This window comes from Mytilus californianus, unplaced genomic scaffold (assembly GCF_021869535.1).
Source record: "Mytilus californianus isolate M0D057914Y unplaced genomic scaffold, xbMytCali1.0.p SCAF_5, whole genome shotgun sequence".
Classification (NCBI taxonomy): domain Eukaryota; kingdom Metazoa; phylum Mollusca; class Bivalvia; order Mytilida; family Mytilidae; genus Mytilus; species Mytilus californianus.
This window is the reverse complement of record NW_026262701.1, coordinates 93,998,051-94,020,538: the sequence shown is the minus strand read 5'-3', so window position 1 is coordinate 94,020,538 and position 22,488 is coordinate 93,998,051. Positions and strand designations below refer to the sequence as shown.

Below are 22,488 nucleotides of genomic sequence, written 5' to 3'. Positions count from 1 at the left end.
CTTTATATATTTAAATTTATTGCAATGATAATTGTTGACGAAATGACTTAAGTAGCTATGTTGGCGTACTAAAGAAATATATCATATGATGTGCTAGCTTAAATATAGAGTACAGACACGTTTTCTTCTCGCAAAATTCAAAGTTATGACTAGCATTTACGGACGTGATTGGTAATTCTACTCATAAATCAAAATATCGCAATAAAAGAATGTCTCTATCATGAAAATATTATCCAAGCCCCTGTGATTATCGCTAATTCCACTGATTTCATAAAACTCATTGATTGTTTTAGTCAATGCGACAAGACTACACGAAAAGGACGCACTATTACATTGTGTATAATTATGGCCGTTGTGATGTATTGACTCGCGGAGTGATACTGACATGTTGTTAGGCTAAGCTGTTCGGAAAAAGAAGTCACCATGTACCAAATTGGAAAAAGGTTAGAGAAAAACGTGGATATTGAAGCGATCATTTAATGGAAAATCAGTAAATTCAGAACATTTTCTTGACACTTCATCGGCAAATTAAGCGCTTGATTGAAAACTATGCGAGAACTACAGTACCATTTACGGCCATGATACATCGACAGTGTAAAAGTTCAAGATTTGAAATGATGATAGAAAGAATTAGACGACTTTAATCTATCTAAGCTGTTGAGATAGAGTGTTATTATATCGTTAGAAACTATGAGATATTATACAAGCTCTCTGTAATAACTTGTTACACTGACATGGGTCATCAGTGATGGATATCTTACCATATACAGTTAGATCAAACGAAGAGATCGCATCAAGAAAATTACAAAAATAGAAATCATGAAACAAACAACCAAATTGCCACTGCAGACAGACTATTTGCAGAAATTATATGTCTATATGCAGTTTGATTTTTCATTTCCATTGATAGCCTTTTTTATAAACTTTCCTGGCACTCACATATGTTTTAAATTCCTTTGTTGATATATCACGGCTTTTAAATGAATAACATGCATTCGAAAAAGGTGCGACACAAACTATAAACAGTAATTATAAATCTCTATATAAATATTTGCAATACAAGGCAACAGTAGTTTACAGTATTCAAAAACGTAAATCATTGTCGTTTTGAATATACACACAAATAGAAAAACAAGTGTGAAAGACAATATTTGGCATCACATGTGCAAATGATGTCTAAATATTCTATACAAACTCAATAAAATAACCTCTCTACGGATTTGTATGATTTACGTTTACTACCAAAAAGACAAGAAGACATCATAATTTATCCTCTATGGTGACTTGTTTTTGAAGTCCCATATTGAGAAGTAGTGCAACTTTTTTCTCTCTCAAACTTTCGTTAGAGTTTCAAAAACAACCATAATTAAAAAAACATTGTCTTGCCCATTTCTGTAATCTTTTGATTTGTTTGTACCTCTGTTGCAAAGTTTATATTATTGCTCAACTTTTTTCTTTTTCTAAATTGTTTTCCAAAAGTATGAAACTTTGCTTTGAAAATAGACATATTTGTATACATAATAATTAATGTTTTAATCCTTTTTTTTTACTAGAATAGTATGTATAAATGACTTTTTGTTTGTATGTATAGAATATATGTAATCTATTATTTCAAATTTTATTTTCGAATGATTCAATTTTGGATGTAACAAGTCTTCTGATTGGCTGTACGTTTTTGTCTATCAGCTCATATACATAATTTTGTCATCAACGTTTTTTCATGATTTACTCCTTAAAAATGGAGTTTAGAATTAAATTATAAGGAATGACTGTAATATTTTTTCTGTCTATTCGAAATAACCTAAAAAATGTGGTGCACACATTTAAATAAACTGCTATGCGGGTTATTCATTGTGCACACCACATTCTTGAAGTTATTTCTTCACAAACAGAAAAAAATATTACAGTCATTCCTGAATGAATAAAGACGGAAAAGACACGAGAGGATGATTTAGAACAACTTTTTACGTTAACCATTTTAGAAAGAATGGGGTTTATTTGATAAATACTCATCTCGCCAGCTCATTGTTTTAGATTTGGGGCCTTTTATCAAATCTCTTCCTTGTCGTTCAAAATGTTTTTTAAATGTATCAAAACAAATGCGAGTCATCTGATACGTGATTAATAAACAAGTTTTTTTATATATGATGTTTGGTAGATGAGTGTGGGATTTCTTGGAGGAAAACATATATATATTGTTCACCATTCTTGTTCGTTAATGTATAAATATTGGTGATCACATATAACCAACATCTATTTCAGATAAAGTTTCCTAAAACATTCAAACAAAACGAACACAAAAGAAGATAAATATTATCCAAGATCTCTATCAATACATCATTGCGTTTATATTGTAAATTTTTTTTAATTATTATTTCTTGCGTCTAAAGTTTATATATAAAATGCCTTTGAGTATGTTAGGGAATAAATAAGCATTTAACTGAAATATATTCCTGTTAAAAAAAACCCAATTAACTCTATATATGTTCTCCTTGTTATTTTCTTAAAAACGTTCCTCACTAAAACTCTGTCTTCTGCCCAGATGGAACAGTTATACTTTGATTGTTTTAATCTCAGCGTATAATATTAAAGTATTGTACAATTTACAATTTAATCTTATATCCGACAGAATGTTAAAACATGCATCATATCAAAAGTCTTTTTAAGGTCAATAACATTTTTTGATACAATCTAATTACGATTTTGTTACGTGGTAATAACTAATTAATATTCTACAACAGATTTCTTATATTTGGTTCCATCTTTTTTTTATACATAATTTGAATCGAGAAATGTGTTAAATTTTATTCAAGATATTTGTCAGTCGATCCATTATTTTTGTTTAACTTTTATTCGTCTGTCACACTGTTTTGAAAGTGAAGTATTGAAAGCGAACATTTAAAACTGTTTGGGGTTTAACTTGGTAAATTAGAAATAATTTCATTGTTCTCATAATAAAATTGTTATCAGATAATTGTCAAACCAAATAATTATTCACTTCAATCATTTATCAATTTCCTTTTAAATACTGTTGCAGGTTTTGTGTGTAAATAGACAACCGCTCGTGTGTTGAAAATGATCATATCAATTTAAACAATTAATTGCTACACAAGTGAACAGTTACTGCTCGGAACCTCCCATTCTGCAATTGATTGGTTTCCCTCTTATCACGTTAACCAATGAACGGCTCGCTTACAATAATTTACGGGAACGGGTTAATGGACGACAATTTTTTCCGATAACAATTTAGAATGAGGATATTGTTTTTATTATTGATACATGCTAAATTTGACGGACAGTTAAACAAATAAGAAACATACAATTCAACAGTTTAGTTAAACAAACACTTCGTATATTGCAGGTAGCTTAGTTGCAATATACACTGTCGATGAAATACATACACATGCTTCAAATATCTAAATTTCTGAAATAATATATTTCGATAAAAATTTACGAAATATAAACAAAAGTAGTTTTTAAACCAATTTTAAAAATGGAAAATGAAGATAATTCCAGAATGGATGGTTTAGATAATATCCAGAATGGATTAGCTCAACAGCATAAAATGCAACTTTCGTCCAAAGCAACGGCGTTTTCAATTGCAGCAATTATTGGTGGTGGTAATACTAGTAATACCATTGGACATTTAGAGTCCCCAAATGATGAACAGCATCCCTCAACAATAGCTCCACTCGGTAAGATTTTATTTTGTAGAAATTATAAAATATTAGACGATTATACTTTTTTATTTCTTGTTTTATTTTGTATCTTTCAAATTGAATGTAAAAATATGTATCGAGTAGTAAAAAATATGATTAAACGCACATGGTGTAATATTCAATAATATCTGGGATAAATTATTATAAAACATTCGAAAAATATGATCATTTAGACGCATTTCTAAATACTCAATATGCAAACAAAACATTTTTTACCATAATTTATAATTGATATTAATATAGCCTTTGTGTGAGATTAAGAATAGTGCTATCTTTTTTTACAGAAAAATTTGTAGAAACATCAACTGCATCACCAACTCCGCCTTCGTTTGCACCCATTAGTCCACCACTTTCTGACGTGTCTCCGGTCAAACGGGAAACAGTTCCAGAACTTGACCACAACGAGGTAACCACCACTACTTCACCGCCATGTAGCAAAGAGCTGGCCAATGTCCATTGTAGACTGGAAACGAAAGATCTATGGGACAAATTCCATGAACTCGGAACAGAAATGATTATCACTAAGACTGGAAGGTAAGAAGTCATTCATTAAAAATATCATGAATCAGCTCAAAATATTCAAACGAATTATTTAAAAAAATATATATTTACAAGATAACGTTTTGAAACATATCCGAGAAAAGAAAAAGCAATTGATATTTAAAAAATATTTGTATTGAAAATCTTGACAAAATATATCAGGTGCATAAACTCCACTGCAAAGAGACATTTTAGAATATTGTTTATTGTATAAAGTAACACATATATGCCATGATCATGAAGACCAGTCCTCAAGTTTTCTATTTCATAGAAAACAATATATATGAAATTGATAAAAGGGAATATATACAGTGCATGTGGAAGTATTAAAATAGTGTCGACATCTTCAGCATCAATATGTGTTAAATATATAAATATGGACGTGTATTTCTTTAGGCAATTGTATATAAATTTAGGTAGAATAATATCAATTTTCTACGCTTCACACAATAATTATCAAAGTGAAGTTTTGTGATAAAGACTAAAGATTTTTCTTTCAAGCAAGTGAAATTTGTCAACAAATTCGTATTTTACGACTTCACGCCTTTTTACCTCATTCACTTTTCGTGAGGTAGAATAAGTGAACGCATTAACCAGTGTAATGTCGAAGGTTCACCGGTGTAGGTTCAAAGATAATTCTTAAATACAAGGTAAAAACAATTATCCATAGCTAGTCGTAACACATGGTATTTAATGCAATCATCTTTTAAGATGATCTGTTAAGATAAAACAATTGAGTAATTCCAAATTTACTTAAACTAAAGGGAACGGATTGATATCTTATTTTGTTTTCAAATATAAAATTGAATTAGTATTAAATTGTTTTAATCAAGGCGATCTAGAAAATTTCGCAAGTATGATATATGCATTCCGTGTTATATGTGTCACAGTGATGCCTCATTGACCAAATAATCCAAACAATATTTATATATTTTGCACACACAAAAACGCTGATGTGCTTAAAGTTAATTTTATTTTAATAATACTGCACCAGTAATATGTGGCGAAAAATTATACTACATTTTTTAAAATTACAAACAAAACTGAAATGCATATGCAGTATCATGTATAGAAGAGTGTGGCAGATAAAAGACATACATAGTAAAGAATGGTCTCAAAATTTGTAGCGAGAGGCTTCAATAAAAAGTCGCCCAAACTGTGTACATTAAACTAACTGAATATAGACGCTAAATATTACAAATATTTCCTTTATTTACTATATATTTTTTTTTAAATTACGCTTATGAGTGGTGACTATTGACCTCATGCTATTCCCATGAAAATAAAAGATTTTCTTACCCAACTTAGTCATGCCATTAAAGAGAAAGTTTGTCCCCCAAGCAAACTGAGGATTCAGAAATTATTGAAAACATGAAATTGAGCTTCTATTATTTTTTTTTACGTACTTGTATGCAGCTACTAAGGAAATACACGTCAAGCAATAATATCCAAACTGTTCGGTGTGAGCCAATGCTCCGTGTTGAAGGCCGTACCTTGACCTATAATGGTTTACTTTTATAAATTTTTACTTGGATGGAGAGTTGTCTCATTGGCACTCATACCACATCTTCCTATATCTATTAGTTTCATTATATGCTTAACTTTTAACAGCATTACGTCGTTAATAACACTCAGATACACAGTGCTCATATAAATAAGAATTATGTAACTGAAGTTTTTAGTTAACTGGCTTATCATTTCCAGCTATCTGGTTATGTAATTGTGTTTTAGAATGATCAAAAAATGTACAAGGCAAAGCTCGTAAATAAAGAAAGTTAGAATAGCAATTTTCTTTTGCTTTACTTTTAATGCATCTAAATATATGTCACATATACACGCAACTCTTTCAATAAACGTTTAATATCCCTATCGAAGTCCTCCTAAACGTTATTTTATATTTTTTAAGTTTCACCTAATTTCTTAAGTATACAGATGCGGCATGGGAGGACAATTAAATTGCAACGTAAGAAGTGGGGCTTGTAAAAATTGTATGCATTAACCAAATATGTAGCTCCATAAATCCGCCTCTGGTACAAATGGCTAAATCAACATTTAAAAACTGCCCGAACTTAAATTCGTGTACTAGTATATATTAACAAAAAAAACGCATATTCAGAAAAACCCGAAAACCAAAATATACTCTATCTTTCAACGAATGAGTAAAAAACTCAAATATTATTGATCCTTTATAGGTCTTTATATTATTATTAATAAATCGTCACTGGTGAGATTTAAACAATGGTTTATAAATTTTATAATTAATACATTATACATAAGCTATACGATTGCAAATCCCTTGTGAATAGTAGGATTTATTTATATTCAAATGACTGTACTATTTATGCCATTTTGGTTTTGTATGATGCTGTCAAAAGTTTGGCTTCTATAGTACTTGATGCAGGCCATTCCAGAATTATTTATCTTGTGCATTGAACCATAATTCCAACCGTTTTGCTAAGAAATACTTAACATAGTCTACCCAGTGATATATTACATTCGCTGTATTTTGCAAAACCTTTCGGAATTTTGGGTCTTCGATGTTCTTCAACTTCGTACTTTATTTGGCTTTCTTAACTTTCGTTAGATTTTTAGATTAACGAAAATTATTGCATTATTGCATTATTAAAAGGTTATTAGGAAATATGTTTCATCCAAACCATTTTTTCGTTTGATATTTTGTGACCAACCCCGAAAGCGCATCGACAAACAAGCGTTTTATGATATGAATTGTGTCAGGACAATCCTTATTGAAGGACACCAAAGGGACATAGTTCTGTGTTGGTGATTGTTGTTCGTCTGTATGTCTTTTTGTGGACATGGTATGTCTACCTTCGACCTGTTTTTTTATGTCTCTCTAGATATTTTTATCCTTTGTATATTTATTTGAATGTTTCCTTCCTTTCTTTGTTTGTATTCTCATTCATTTCCTTATAAAATAATGACTTTTTCTATGTACTTTTTTAGTGGTAAAATTAATATACATTCTATTATATAGCTTATTTTTATAGATTTGCATATTACAATAATTTTCCATAGTTCGCCACTGAGTTCAAATCCAATCAATGGTTGGCAAGGTCGACCATGCATTATAGTTTGACTTAATAGTTTCTCAGTTTGAGAAAAAAAATTGTAAACTATTTTTGTGCGTTCTCATATTTATTTACTATTTACTGCATTCTTTTAATCTGTTATTGACCGATTTATCCGACACATGCTTCAACTTCTTTAAAACATAAATCTTTAGTGATATATATTGGGTGGTCAATACAATATGCAGATAACAATAAATTTTCAATTTTTGGAAGAAACTAAATAAAAATGTCCAAATTTGTCGGATTTTCCGTCTTTTAATCAAACCAATTATTTCATGAAGGTGTAATTTCACAACCATCTTATTAATTGAAAGTGTCTTGACAATCAGTCTTGTGGTCTTAAATGTATTGAAGTCTGTTACAAACTATAGAGTTTGTTAGTTTGAAGAATTACTCGCCATCCAACCCATAGTTAGGTCTGTCAGCGGAACTTTGATATGCCTGACAGTTAATTTACACGTTGGCTATAGGTGATGGACGGATTCTTTCTAATGTGTTGACCTGTTATCTCACCAGCAGACGAAGATGCTCACTTCCGGAACATCAAGAACGAGGCAAAACTATTAAAACCCAAAACCAACAAGCCAACAACATAAAACTCGGGACAGACCGTCGTCCAAATGCATTGAGCACAGCATGCATCTTGAATCACTGGTATTCAGTTAATTATTTAACCGATAATTAAATGACAGAGGAAGAATTAAAGAAAACATTTTAAAGAAAGTGGTCATCATGGGTATTATTCCTAAGAGTTGTCGCTTTTACTGACCATTAACTGGACAATGAAACGTGTAATTAAACAATACAATGGCCAGTATGGTCAACACTGTCGAATGTTAGCCTTAAGTATCTCTGGTATCAAAAGACTAAATAACAGACTATATTATTGAAGGGGCTATTTAAAGTGTGATGAATTGAAGATTTGGAATTCATTTAATCACTTTCAATATAAACAAATGTCCACTATTTTCAAATGAATATGTCCGATGTATGCTTCAGGACATTGCTTGTGCAATGACTTGAATATAACGCGTGAAGGCGTTAAACTCAAATCAACAGTTTGAATGTAACCTATTAATTGCAATGCATTAATGCATTAATTGTAAATTTCTTACATGGTGTTACCAGAAAAGAAAGAAATGTCAAAAGTTTTGCAGTTATATATTTTTATTAATTTTATTTCATATATCCGAGACATCAAAATTGTTATTCAGTGTAAACATTGTTGGAGAAAACATTTATACAATAATGACAGTTTTTCATGTTTTTGATAAAACATTGCATTGGAATTGAATTAATTGCCGTCCGAAACACATATGTTTAAATCTATACAATTTGGGTGTTGGTTTAGAATGTTCTTCTCAATTTATTTTTGACTACTCAAAATTTGTCAAAATTCATCAAAAACTAAATTTTTATTCATATTAACCAATTCTAGTTGTGGTTTCATGTTCAGAAATAAGTCGTAATAATGTAAAAAAAAACTTAATGTACACATAATTAGATACTGCATGTTGAATTGTGAAAAGATATAAGACTTTTGAAATGGCACTAGTGCAAGAATAAATTCAGATGATATTGGTCCTACTTTATAAAACCAAAATATAATCAAACGCTCTTATTTATTTAAATGTTATTGTATTATACACAATGAATATATCATGTTCCATGCTATTACTGGAAAGTCCATTTATTTTTAATAATCTCGAATTTTGATTAAACTTATATTTGAAAGTAGAACAGGTTTTTTTTACACAATATAAACAAAAGACTCTGAATTAAAGTTTCATTAATACCTTTAAATGATATATATTTACTGCAGGCCATTGGGGTTTTCCAAGATATATCTGATACTTTATCAACAGAATCTGAATAGGCTTATTAATAATTTTGCTGACAAAATGTAAAGTGTGAAATCAAATTCATAACATAATATTAGTAAAAAAAAGATTTTCACAATACGAATTTCGATTACAATGAATCATTTTCAGGTTTTAAAATGTGCATTAAAAATAATTGGGAAATGTTTGCATTAAAAGTTAACAGTCACGAAGTCATGAATTTTTCATTTTTGAACTGATCATATTATTCAATATATACATCATCATTGGTATGTTGATTTATGGAATTTCCTTTTCAATGATATTGTAAAATCCAACTTTTTGCAGACAACATTGAGACTTTTTGTTACTACTGCAAATAACTTTAATCGATTCTAACTCAATATGCAAACGAACGGACAATATATATTGGACTTTGTCAAGAATTAGATCTGACAAGCTGAAATGTTCTCTTCTCGTTCGTTAAATGATATTTAGATAATTTGTGAAGATTTCAATAGAGAGTGTTAGATTCTTAAACAGATTTTGTATTGTACTGTAAATAGTTCGGCACAGTTGTCAGACTGACACTTTATAATGCGTCACGAGATGAATATCCATACGCAAGACATTTCTGGACTATGTTTGCATCTTATCACTTTGTCCTTATCAGTGAATCAATGTGCGAGGTTATTGTGTGGCAGGAATTGTCCTAAAAGCGAAAAAGTGACTTGGGAATATCGGGTAATCCTGTGGAATCAAGATATTTCAAATTAATCTAATTCCTCCTGAAAACACAAATTGATCTAGTGGTTTATCGTCTCTTTTGATCTATCATTCTAAAGTGCAATTACCATGCCAAGTGCAACGTTAAGAATTTAATGTTTCTCATTTTACTAAAGTTATTTCAAGATTCTATTCTGTTGCGCTTGCTCGTCATTTGCATCATTTCTTGATTTATAAAAGCAACATATATCTTTAAGACATAGTTTAGAGCTTTTTACAAAACATTCATTTTCATTAACACATAATTGCAACTTTATTCTTTTGAATTAGCATGCTTACATGTATATTTTCCATGATAATAAATTTTGTATTATCAGAAAATATTACTTGTGACATGAAAATATTTTTGTATTTTATAACATTTCTGAACGAATCGGGAAACAAACAAATGTAAATTTGATTCTGCTTTAATAGGACAAAAAGTTTGTATAGTTAGGGAATAACAAAATAAGAAAGACTCCCAGGTATTGAAAATCAATAATTATGGAATGGCTTACTTACTTCAATGATCACTTAAGGGAAGACGAAGTACACGTCAAGAAATAAATCTTCATTTCATTATCTTTTGTAAACTATTAGCTGGTCACACGCACTTAACACGGGCCACCCTCTTTGACATTTCCCATCATTTTCTTTAAAGGGGTTGAACCCAAAATACTTTTGACTTGATGATACCAGAGTTCAAGTCAATAAATCACGATCATGCGCAATGGATGATTTCCACGGGCGGTCTTTTAATAGTCTGTGATCAAGATTGTTATTTATCTGTTTGCACTTTAACACTTGTAATTTTTTTATGCTTTAACACGTTTATTGTATTCAAACTAAATTGAAAAAAAAATAATCATGTATGTATCTGGTGATATAAGCATGTGTCCGGTGCAGTTTTTAAAAGCACTACACATATGCATATTTTTTCATTTATTCAACCGATGGATTGAATCAGTGTAGCCCTAAACGGGGAGTAACTGCCTCGGAATTTTGGAAAAGATATTTTGCTTCTCAAATAATAGCATTTTGTTTTGCCGAAATATATAACATAAAAGCTCAAATGACAACTAGAATGCATTTGACTCTTTTTTTTCGGAAAAAATATTTATTTTTTATTAGGTTCAATAAAGCATATGGCACCAGACATTAAAAAATGTATAAGCATTTGTGTATGCATTTCCCTAAAGATAGACCTTATATTTTAATATGAATCGTTATAAATATGTAGAAGCTGATAGTATTGAAAATATAAAAGTTGTTAGTATTGATTATTGAATTGTATTTCTTCAGCGATATCATTGGGTAAGGTTAAAAATCGGCGCACACCATTCATCGCAAATTCATCATATTTCAATTTTCCATTGAGCGTAGCGTTACATATTGCTTATATTCACCCGTACAAACACATCCGTAACCATGATCCACGCAGACTCAACCAACATGTGGTAAATGTCGATGACTTTTATTGTTATAAAGCTATTTCCTCGAAACAATTGTATAAACTAATATTTTGAAATAAGAGTGGTGTCAATGAGATACAAAATAAACAGAAATGAATATGGCCGATACATTCTGGAGTGTCAGACGGAAACCATGAGAGGCATGGAGCAATATGCTTTTTCTTTTACCGGTGACATGCAGTCATTGACAGATCCAGCTTAGATATGTTTTACCTGTTCACTTAGTGGGCGATATCTTCACTGATAAAACAATGCATATGTAACTGATGCACTTTGTTTTGTTATTCAGTGAATAGTTGTTGTAACACCTGGAAAATTAGTTTCGTTATACAGTTGTCATTTAGGAAGACCATGCATTTTCTTTATCATTTTGGCACATCGACAATTCTGGAACGGCATTTTTATCGCAGACTCTGTTGTTTGTCTAAACTTAATCATTTTTTAACTATTTGAAATATTACTGATTCACATTGGGATATATGATTTCTTTATCGACAATTAATACCGAGAGTTTTCTGTCTATGTCACATCCTTGTTTCTGGTTTTTTTTTTTTTTTTCTTTTTTTTCTTTTTTTTTTTTTTGGAAGGGGTATATATTATTATTATGTTGTGCAAACAGTTAATTCCAGAAATTGTTCGATTGATTAGGTTTTTTTATTTGTATTTCATTAAATACATTTAATGCTATATACATTACAATTGCTAGTAAGTTGGAAATTTATCTTTTAAGTAAAAGGTCGAAAAATCGAGTCGGAGACCATTTTATTAAAAAAAAAAAAATAATAAATAAGGTTTGCAAGAAAATCATCTGTATGTTATTGTCGGTATTAACGCCGATGATTCTTATTGATTTAAAGTATGTCTAGATGATTGACTACTATGATACGATCATTACGTTTTGTCATGCTGTTTTTTTCGACATGCATTTCCATTGTGTCATAGAAATTATTATGGTGACCACCAAACTTTAAATATCTGGCATAAGTGCCTTTGTTTATAAAATAGATTATTAAATCCAAACTCAATCTGCATTTTACTTTTCATTTTTCTAAACTTTAAGTCATCTTCACTCTTTAATTGCAGACGCATGTTTCCGACATTACGAGTCTCCTTTACTGGGATTGACCCAGAGACGAGATATATGGTTCTGATGGACATTGTACCAGTAGATAACAAACGGTATAGATATGCTTATCACCGGTCCTCATGGCTCGTGGCTGGCAAAGCAGACCCACCACTTCCAACAAGGCTATATATGCACCCAGACTCGCCGTACACCGGAGAACAACTGACGAAACAAACAGTCTCTTTTGAAAAACTGAAGCTCACCAATAATATGCTAGATAAAAATAACCAGGTACGATAGTTTTCTCAGAGTTGAACAGATAACTTGTGTGTTTTTTTTTACAAGAATGTTTCATCTTTTAAATTATATTTGTATATATCCAATTTTGAATCAGTTTAATATGTTGTAATTAAGCTTTGAACTTGTACCATAGCATATAACTAAAGAAACGAACTTTCTCTTTGAATTTAAATATTTGTTTTTGTTTGAGCTGATATATTAACGGTGTCCTCGCATCATGTTTTAATTAGTATTTCCTCATATGTTATGATGTGAAATTACTGTTCTTGCCTCATAAAACATTTCATCTGTGAAGTTGCACTATAATAATATTTATCGTCTTTAAACGCAACACGACTGAAAATTGAGAACTATTTCACCCATTAGCAAGAAATTCACCCCATATTCACACGTTCAGAAAACATATTAAACATATATTTCTGTAATTCTGTTAATTACAAGCAACTGTTATGTCTTTTCTCATTTCAGATTATTCTCAATTCCATGCATAAATACCAACCAAGAATTCACATCGTGAAGAAAAAGGACACCGGTTCAAACCAAACATCCGTATCAAGTTTAGACGCGGAGGAATTCAAGACGTTCATATTTCCGGAAAGTACATTTATTGCTGTAACAGCATATCAGAATCAACTGGTAATACTTTTTTTCGTTTATCAAACTTACATCTTTCAAAATGTCAGTTTTACATGTCAAGTACCAGTGTTATTAATGATGAAGTACTTTAACAATTAAACTCAAAACACTAAGTATGCCAGTGCAGGAACAACTATATTGAGTAGAACATCGAGAATTCCACTTTTTATAAAAGTCTACACATGGAAAGAGTTTTTAAAAAGTAGAGATGCATTATCATAATTTATAATAAAACAAAAAGATAATTACATGTATATCGAAAACGAAATGGGTATACAAGAAAAAAGAAAGGCAAACAATAGCCTGTTTCTAGAATGCTACGTTAATCAGACATTTCAAAATTGACTATTGTTCCTAAAAATAATGCTACGTTAATAAGATATTTCAAAATTGACTATTGTTCCTAAAAATAATGCTACGTTAATAAGATATTTCAAAATTGACTATTGTTCCTAAAAATAATGCTACGTTAATAAGAAATTTCAAAAATGACTATTGTTCCTAAAAATAATGCTACGTTAATAAGATATTTTAAAATTGACTATTGCTCCTAAAAATAATGCTACGTTTAATAAGATATTTTAAAATTGACTATTGTTCCTAAAAATAATGCTACATTTAATAAGATATTTCAAAATTGACTATTGTTCATAAAAATAATGCTACGTTTAATAAGATATTTCAAAATTGACTATTGTTCCTAAAAGTAATGCTACGTTTAATAAGATATTTTAAAATTGACTATTGTTCCTAAAAATAATGCTACGTTTAATAAGATATTTTAAAATTGACTATTGTTCCTAAAAATAATGCTACGTTTAATAAGATATTTTAAAATTGACTATTGTTCCTAAAAAGCATTATGTTTTTTTTTAGTGGATACTTATTACATTTTCACTTCACTAACATATCGTACAAGTCTATGTTTTCACAAATCAATTGTATTTTAATTTGAAAAGTTAAGTTCAATTAGACAGCAACCTAATATTGCCAATTCAACAAACATTGAGAAGACTTCTACTTTCCACATGTTTTCAGTTTTTACTGATGATGTTTCGATCTTATTTCTTTAGATTTGTGCAATACAAATGACAAATTGATGTAAACAAAATTTGTTTTTTCAAAATTATTTCCAATTCTAATATACATTTATTCATTGCGTTTTTCAGAAATATTTCAGATATTTGATAACTTAAAAACAAATAACACGTTCTGCACGTGTGCTGTCTGTGTCATTAATGAATATCGCGAACATCATGACATATGAGAATAAAATCAAATCTTTCTTTCAGATAACTAAATTAAAAATCGACAGCAACCCTTTTGCAAAGGGATTCAGGGATTCAACACGACTAACAGAATTTGAAAGGTAAGACAAACTGTTTATTTATATTATTTCTTTTTTAACTTTATACTATTGTATATATATAGTGTGTAATTCAGAACTATTGCGTACCAATTTTGCTTTCGAAATGGAGCACAGTTTGTACTTTTAAAATTGCCATTGGCAAAAACATCCTGTATTCTTACTGGCATTTTCAAGCGAACTATTGTTGCGTTTTCTAATGAAGACAAAGTTCCCATTAAACACAAACATTTTTTCTTTATTTTCAAATACATAGGACACACTTTTAGATCTGATTTGTAAACAAATTTAGAACAAAACACAGAAGAGAGGTATTTTATTTATCATCTGGTAGAGAGAAAATTGGTGGAAGCTGGAGACCTATAATATGTTTTAAAACAAGCACTTATCGTTGAAATGATATTTACCACAGTGATAAATACAAACAAAAAGAGGCGATGAGACAGCAATCAAACAATACAAAAAAACCCAAAGTCATCTAGAGGTCAACACACGGTCTTCAACAATAGACAAATGCCTATACGATATACAAAGCTCCAAATCAACTGGTGAAATGACCATGTCGTAAAAAAAGGCATTATGTCAACACTTCAAAAAAGAAAAACTTGAAAAAAAAACTTCTTAGATAATTTCCGAAAATAATTTTCAAGTCATATAAGAAATTATAGCATGATAACCTGGTACCTTATAAATGTAATATAATTTAGAAATAATGACACATTTTATCGATTATATATTCCAAGAGAGACAAACACCTCTAGGTGAAATGAATCTTTATTTTTTTTCAAATTAGGGAAACAGAATTGAAGATGACATTACAATTATTTTAAATTTTTATATTTTTTAACATTTTATTTATAGTTCTGCCTTTAGTTCCGAATGTCCAACGTATCCATTCTTGTACAGAGAAAGTATGGAAAGTTTATTACAACAGCACACCTATGCTAGGTCTCCTTTGAGATCGTACTCAGAGTCGGAGATAGAGGAACAACTCAAACAGCACCGAGAATATATGGCAAAGGGTGAGTACATTTTTCACATTTTACTGACAGTCAAACCTGTTTAAAGGTCACTTTCGGGACCGAAGAAAACTGTCCTTATAAGAGAGGTGACCATTGAATTGAGATTCAAAATGCATAGGTTTTACTACAACTGGACAAGCACAGGGTAATAAGAAAATACAGCTTTGTTTGGCATTTTTGATTGTATTGGGTTTTGTGTCTGAGAGGGGAGAGATATCATATAAAGACATCCATGTAACAATAGGCCGCGTGATAACTAAAATGACCGTGATGCCATTTATAAAGTATTGTTATGACATTGGCACACTTCCGGCTCTCTTTGCCAAACTTCAGAAACAGGATCTAATACGTGGAACAGCATTTATCCTATCATATTGATAACCAATATCCAGGTCATTCCTAGCTATGGTCATCAACAGGATTGTGAATCGGAACCATTTATTTTCTCGCGTAAAACACAAAGAAAGACAAATGTTAAACGGCTGACTTAGTTCTCAAGATTTTAAAGATACACATTTGATTATTATTCTTCACAACAATTTAGGACGGATAGTTAGAGCTTGTATATCCTTTTCCAATGTCAAGGTCATAATACTTTTTTACATGATTAAAGGTTAAACAATTATTACAAGGTCAAGGCCATAAACTTGGTGACCTTCTGCTGTTGTCTGTTCTATGGTCGGGTTGTTGTCTCTTTGACACATTCCCCATTTCCATTCTCAATTTTAGACATAAAAGTTCTTTCCTTCATATTTCTTTATGTAATTCTTATTAGCAATACTCACCCTACAGCAAATATGTTATTGTTATGAATAATTTTGTATTGTCCAAAAGAGAGGCAAAAGATACCAAAGGGACATTCAAACTCACAAGTCGAAAATAAACTGACAACGCCATGGCAAAAAAAGAAAAAGACCAACATACAAACAATAGTACACAAAACACAACATAGAAAACTAAAGACTGAGCAACACGAACCCCACCGAAAACTGGGGGTGATCTCATGTGCTCCGGAAGGGTAAGCAGATCCTGCTCCACATGTGGCAGTGTGAAGTTCAAGGTAATAGATGTTGACCAGATTATAAGCGAATATATCAAAAGAGGATTAAGTATTACCTAGTATTGTCATTAACACGCTCGTCGATGAGATTGAAGAATACCGAAGTATTTTTTTTTTTTCACTTCAAAACATTTTAACATAATCTAAACATTTCTTTCAGAAGATGGTTTAGGTGGAGATAAACAAAGCGGGGTTCCTCATCCACCATGGCCGATATGGCGTCCGATTCCATCATCCATGATGGGTACGTCTGCTTACCTACCTAATGACAGATCATTATACACATTGTATGGAGGACTGTTTGGCATGGCTGCTAACTCGAACTTTGTTTTTCCAACAGTAGCTTTACATCCATTGTTAGGATCAAGTAATTTACGACTCAGGGACACAGTTCCTACTAGTGCTTCGTACTCAACCTCGGACAATAGCGGACTTCATTATAATCCATCCTCGATGTATAGGTATCATCCGTATCTGACACCGGAGAAAATAGCACAAAAAGCGGCAGAAAGTGCAGCGGAAGGATGTCGACAATAACTGTGATAATTAATGAAAAAAAGACCATGTCTTTCTGTGAAAGCTTCAAACAATTCATCTAGTCATGATACATAGACATATTATAAACTGATCCCGGTGATATACATCGGAGGACTCTACTTTCAGGTACAAATCAACAAATCATGTCTGTTCGCGTCTAATTTTTTTGTTACAGGTTTTAAAATTATAGGGCAAAACTGCTAATGGTTTGCATTCCGATAGACCAAGGAGGATGTATAAGATATAACTTCCTTGGATAGACGATTGACATATAATGTTAGTTTTTGACTTTTTAATCAACTAAAATGCTAGAATATTAAATCCCTTCTTTTAATCCAAGAACAGAATGAGAGTTTTTGAATGTACATGTTTTGTCTGTGAAAGAAAAGAATAAAATATGTATTTAAAATAGATGGTGAGTTACCTTTACTGTAATCTATACTATATTGACTTATTTCATTCATTAGTAAATATATAATATTTTTGTAATTGTCTTGTTTATATATAAGTTGTAATTATTTGTGTCTAACACGTTAAATTATTCTGAGTGTTTCAACAGTGCTATTTTAACAATATGTATATTTGTGTTGTATACAATTTGTTTTGTTTGAAATAAATAACATTTTAAGTAAACATTTGCATTGCTTTTCTTCGATTTGAATTTTAAATTTGATTTGGATTTGGACATTGAATCAAATACAGGTGTTAAAGTATGCCATTAGCTCTCTTGACATACTGGGGACTCTTCAACAACTCTAAAGGGCATTCGTTTGGCTGTAAAAGATGTATATGTATTATTAGGTATAATAATTACTGAAAAATTATTACACCAGGGTTTTCGATATCATAAACTAGTCAAAACATTTACTAAATTTTATCATCGGTATAAGGACATCATTCGTAAATATAAGTCAACATGCAGATATCTTATACGTTCGGGTATTTCACATCCAATCTTTTATGGTAATATTCTTTACAAAGCACAAAAATGTCAGTATTCACCCCAAAAGCTAACAAAACCTTTAAACAGACTTATTAAGAAGGGATATAGTTACGATACTGTTGTCAGGTCATTAAGGATTGCATATTTTGTCTTTAATATTAATTCACTTATAGGGTCTTTGCATCGGAATTAAACACATTTATTCTAAAAGCAGTTGTTGGCATGACACGGGTTATGTTCTTCGCATATATTTTATGACGGTATAATACTAAACCCCTAACAGGAGGGATTGTGCCTGATATTCATATGATGAAGACATAATCTTTTAATCAGTTTAATTGAGGTCTGGAGCTGGCATGTCAGTAACTGCTAGTAGTCTGTTGTTATTTATGTATTATTGTCATTTTGTTTATTTTCTTTTGTTTCCTATTCTGACATCGGAGTCGGACTTCTCTTATACTGAGTTTTACTGTACGTACTGTTGTGCGTTTGTTTTTTCTACATTGGCTAGAGGTATAGGGGGAGGGTTGAGATCTCAAAAAACATGTTTAACCCCGCCGCATTTTTGCCGCTGTCCCAAGTCAGGAGCCTCTGGCCTTTGTTAGTCTTGTATCATTTGTAATTTTAGTTTCCTGTGTATAATTTGGAGTTTAGTATGACGTCCATTATCACTGAACTAGTATACATATTTGTTTATGGGCCAGCTGAAGGACGCCTTCGGGTGCGGGAGTTTCTCGCTGCATTGAAGACCCATTGGTAGCCTTCGGCTGTTGTCTACCTGCTCTATGGTCGGGTTGTTGTCTCTTTGACACATTCCCCATTTCCATTCTCAATTTTATAAATACGCAGTCACGTCTGATTTGGGACAGAAACTATAAATGCATTGCTAATCAAAACTAAAAATGTCTTTTACTTGGGAAGCTTGGTGAGCCGTAAAAACTAGTCCAACACTCCGCATTCATCTGTAAAGTATCTATACCAATCAGGAACAAAACAGTCACTCACTAATTGTTATATTAACAAACGAAAATATTTCTCATGTCCCGAAAGTACAAACTGATTACTTAAGTACCTTGAAATTTGGAAAAAAATAGCTATTTCTTAGTCTTGCTAAAAATTTGAATTTGGGAAAGATGTACATATATATGCAATGTTTTTTGGCATATAAAACTGAGAATGGAAACGGGGAATGTGTCATAGAGACAACCCAACCAAAGAGCAGAAAACAGCCTATCGTACACAGGATCCAATTGTTCTGTCTCCGTTGCAATAATTTGTTACTGGATGAAACCAAGACAAAAGCCACATGTGAAACAGGAAACGCTCTTCTGAAAATCTTAAGTTTACTGCATGTCGTGGTGAAATACTTGTTTACGTAATTTTTGTAGATTTGTTTATGTCTTTGTTCATTTTTTGGTTTGACTATTGTCTTGCTCTTCTTTGATTTATGGTTTCTGAATTCTTGTATTTGTATCTTTCATTTATATCACATATAAAGCATGGACAGTACACATCAAAACTAAAAATATCACCACACATCGCCTTACTACTTCCTTGAACAGAAACTTTCTTTTTAAACAAGGCATACCACAATAAAATCAAGGCATTTAAAAATAATCCTGACGTATGTCAAAACTTCAAATTCTTACATCCTATATCATGAAAACATCACAAAAAAATCACCACTTTCAACATTGTACCAAAATCTATACAGTAAAACAGATTTTGTGGTCGAAAGCAGAAAGTACAAATAGGCTAAAATGCACTACAAATGTGAGCTGTAAACCTAATAAATTCAATATATTTGGTTAACGTCATTGCGGCAGCAATCTTAGAACACTACTAAGTTTAATCAGTTCATGCATACATAGATATAGGAAGATGTGGTATGAGTGCCAATGAGACAACTCTCCATCCAAGTAACAATTTATAAAAGTAAACCATTATAGGTCAAGGTACAGCCTTCAACACGGAGCATTGGCTCACACCGAACAGCAAGCTATAAAGGGCCCCAAAAATTACTAGTGTAAAACCATTCAAACGTGAAAACCAACGGTCTAATCTATATGAAACGAGAAACACTATGAACTACATAAACAGACGACAACTACTGTACATCAGATTCCTGACTTAGGACAGGTGCAAACATTTGCAGCGGGATTAAACGTTATAATGGTACCAAACCTTCTCCCTTTTCTGAAACAATAGTATAACATCACAACATAGAAAGACACACTATAAAATATCAATTGGAAGGCTTAACTCATGTCATGCATACAGTCTATCAAAAAGTGTCTAAAAAAATTGCAAACAACACGTTATAAATTACATTTGTCCAAAGCGCATTTCTAGATTTACCTTCATCAGGAACGCTCTAAGCCGAATATTTGAAATTTACTACGGTAGTAACAATAGGATCTGTGTTCCTGAATGTCATTCAAAACAACTGTTTTTGCTATCGTGTACAGTAGATTGTTATCTGTAATTCCGATTGCAATTGCATTACAATGGATTTGTTTACCTGTAATATTTATTGCACCTGCAGTAGCGGTAATAAAATATGTATATCATATATCAAACTTTCAATTGTCCCGAGACTAGACAGTTTTGAGAAAAAAATTTACAGACAGTAGTCTGCCATCAACAACAGATTCTTCGAAGACAAAAAAAATAGAAAAGGACAACCACTGATACAGTTCCTTACGTTGGACAGACACACCTACATATGCCGGACAGGTTTAATTGGTTTTGAGAGTGGACAAGTCCCATCCATCTTATCTCGATCAACAGAATAACAGAGACGAACCTACAAAAATCAGTTATAAAAGTACTTAATTTTATAAAATTTTGTACAAATTAACATTCGACACCCAAAGTGGACGATTAATTATTTCGTTATCCAATTATAATATATTTTTAAGTTTCATTACTTAAATAAGAATTATACTGATATCAGAACATCCTTATTTTGCAGAAAGACCATTTGTTTAAAATGACTATGTCGTAGAGGAAATATGTGGAAGCGGTATTTGAATTTAAAGATTAGAGAAATCAAAACTGTGAACAAGGAAAATAGAATAATCGTGCGAGGAACAAGTAATGTAATACCTGCAAATGGACTGGTGAACCGTCAGTCCTTGATGGTTCACGTTGTCATTGATTTCGTATAGGTGTGATTAATATAATTACAATTTGACTAAATAATTTTCAGTTCAAAATGAAAAGGGTTTATTCCTTGAATGCCAACATCCTTTGATCTACCGACAATTTACCTGTAAAATTATGTTGGCGTTCGAGGAATAGGTGTAAGTAGTTATCACAACAAAAGTGCATTCTTATAATCACACTAATTAAACAGAAAGGTAAATTAGAGGTACCTAAATCTAGTACATGTTTGTCAAGTTGTTGAAAGTCATTTTTTGCTGTTACTGCTTGAACAAATATGGATTCTCTTAAAATGAAACTTTGAAAAGTGTTGCAGCACAAAATCAACATGTGCATATTGTCAGGAATTCCATTTTGCACAAATTCTACATAAGACTCTTTGGACTTTGATGTTTCTTTTCAATATTTCTATAGTTGTGTGTGCTGTAACATCCTCCCATATTACTTGATGGAATTTCTTGAAACTTTGTATCTCGTGTTAGTTTACTATGTTTTATATTTTGTTCATTTGGTTAGGATATTTTTCTTGGTAATAGCATTACACCCTTTTAACTGTAAGTTCACATTAACTAATAAATTAATTTAAATGATATGGAATTGAATAAATATCTAATATCCAATTATTTTTAGTTTGAAATATTTAACTAAAATTTCTTCAATATTTCTAACATGTCTTATGTTAATAAACATTTCCATTCCCAAAACATCTTTTTTTTTAATAAAAAGTAAGGGAGCTACCATTTAATTTTTATGGGGGGGGGGGGGGGGGGCTAGGATGAAATTTGAAAAAAGGCAGGACAGGAATTTTGAGTTAAAAAAAAAGGCACGATGAGACACTTTGCAAAAAAAAAGGGCAGGATGACAATTTATATACAAAAAGTCAAGATAAACTAATAAAAAAAAGCCAGGCCTGAATATAGTGAAAAATAAAAAGGCAGGACAGAGATTACAACTAAAAAAAATGCCCCCCCCCCACCCCCATTAA

General features: G+C 31.2%; 1 protein-coding gene across 2 annotated transcripts; it reads left to right on the top strand.

The window, feature by feature from the left end:
* The first annotated feature begins 3,243 nt into the window (after positions 1-3,243).
* On the top strand, positions 3,244-18,028 carry LOC127700253 (T-box transcription factor TBX20-like). 2 transcript variants are annotated; one of them, XM_052203676.1, is made up of 7 exons: positions 3,244-3,695; positions 4,004-4,253; positions 12,492-12,765; positions 13,243-13,410; positions 14,703-14,779; positions 15,638-15,798; positions 17,022-18,028. In XM_052203676.1, the coding sequence occupies exons 1-7, from the start codon at positions 3,494-3,496 to the stop codon at positions 17,393-17,395; spliced, it is 1,506 nt and encodes a 501-aa protein (XP_052059636.1). In that variant the 5' UTR covers positions 3,244-3,493; the 3' UTR covers positions 17,396-18,028. The 2 variants fall into 2 exon arrangements, with proteins under 2 accessions (XP_052059636.1, XP_052059635.1); XM_052203675.1 differs by having other exon boundaries at positions 3,246-3,695; positions 17,019-18,028.
* Positions 18,029-22,488: the final 4,460 nt, after the last annotated feature.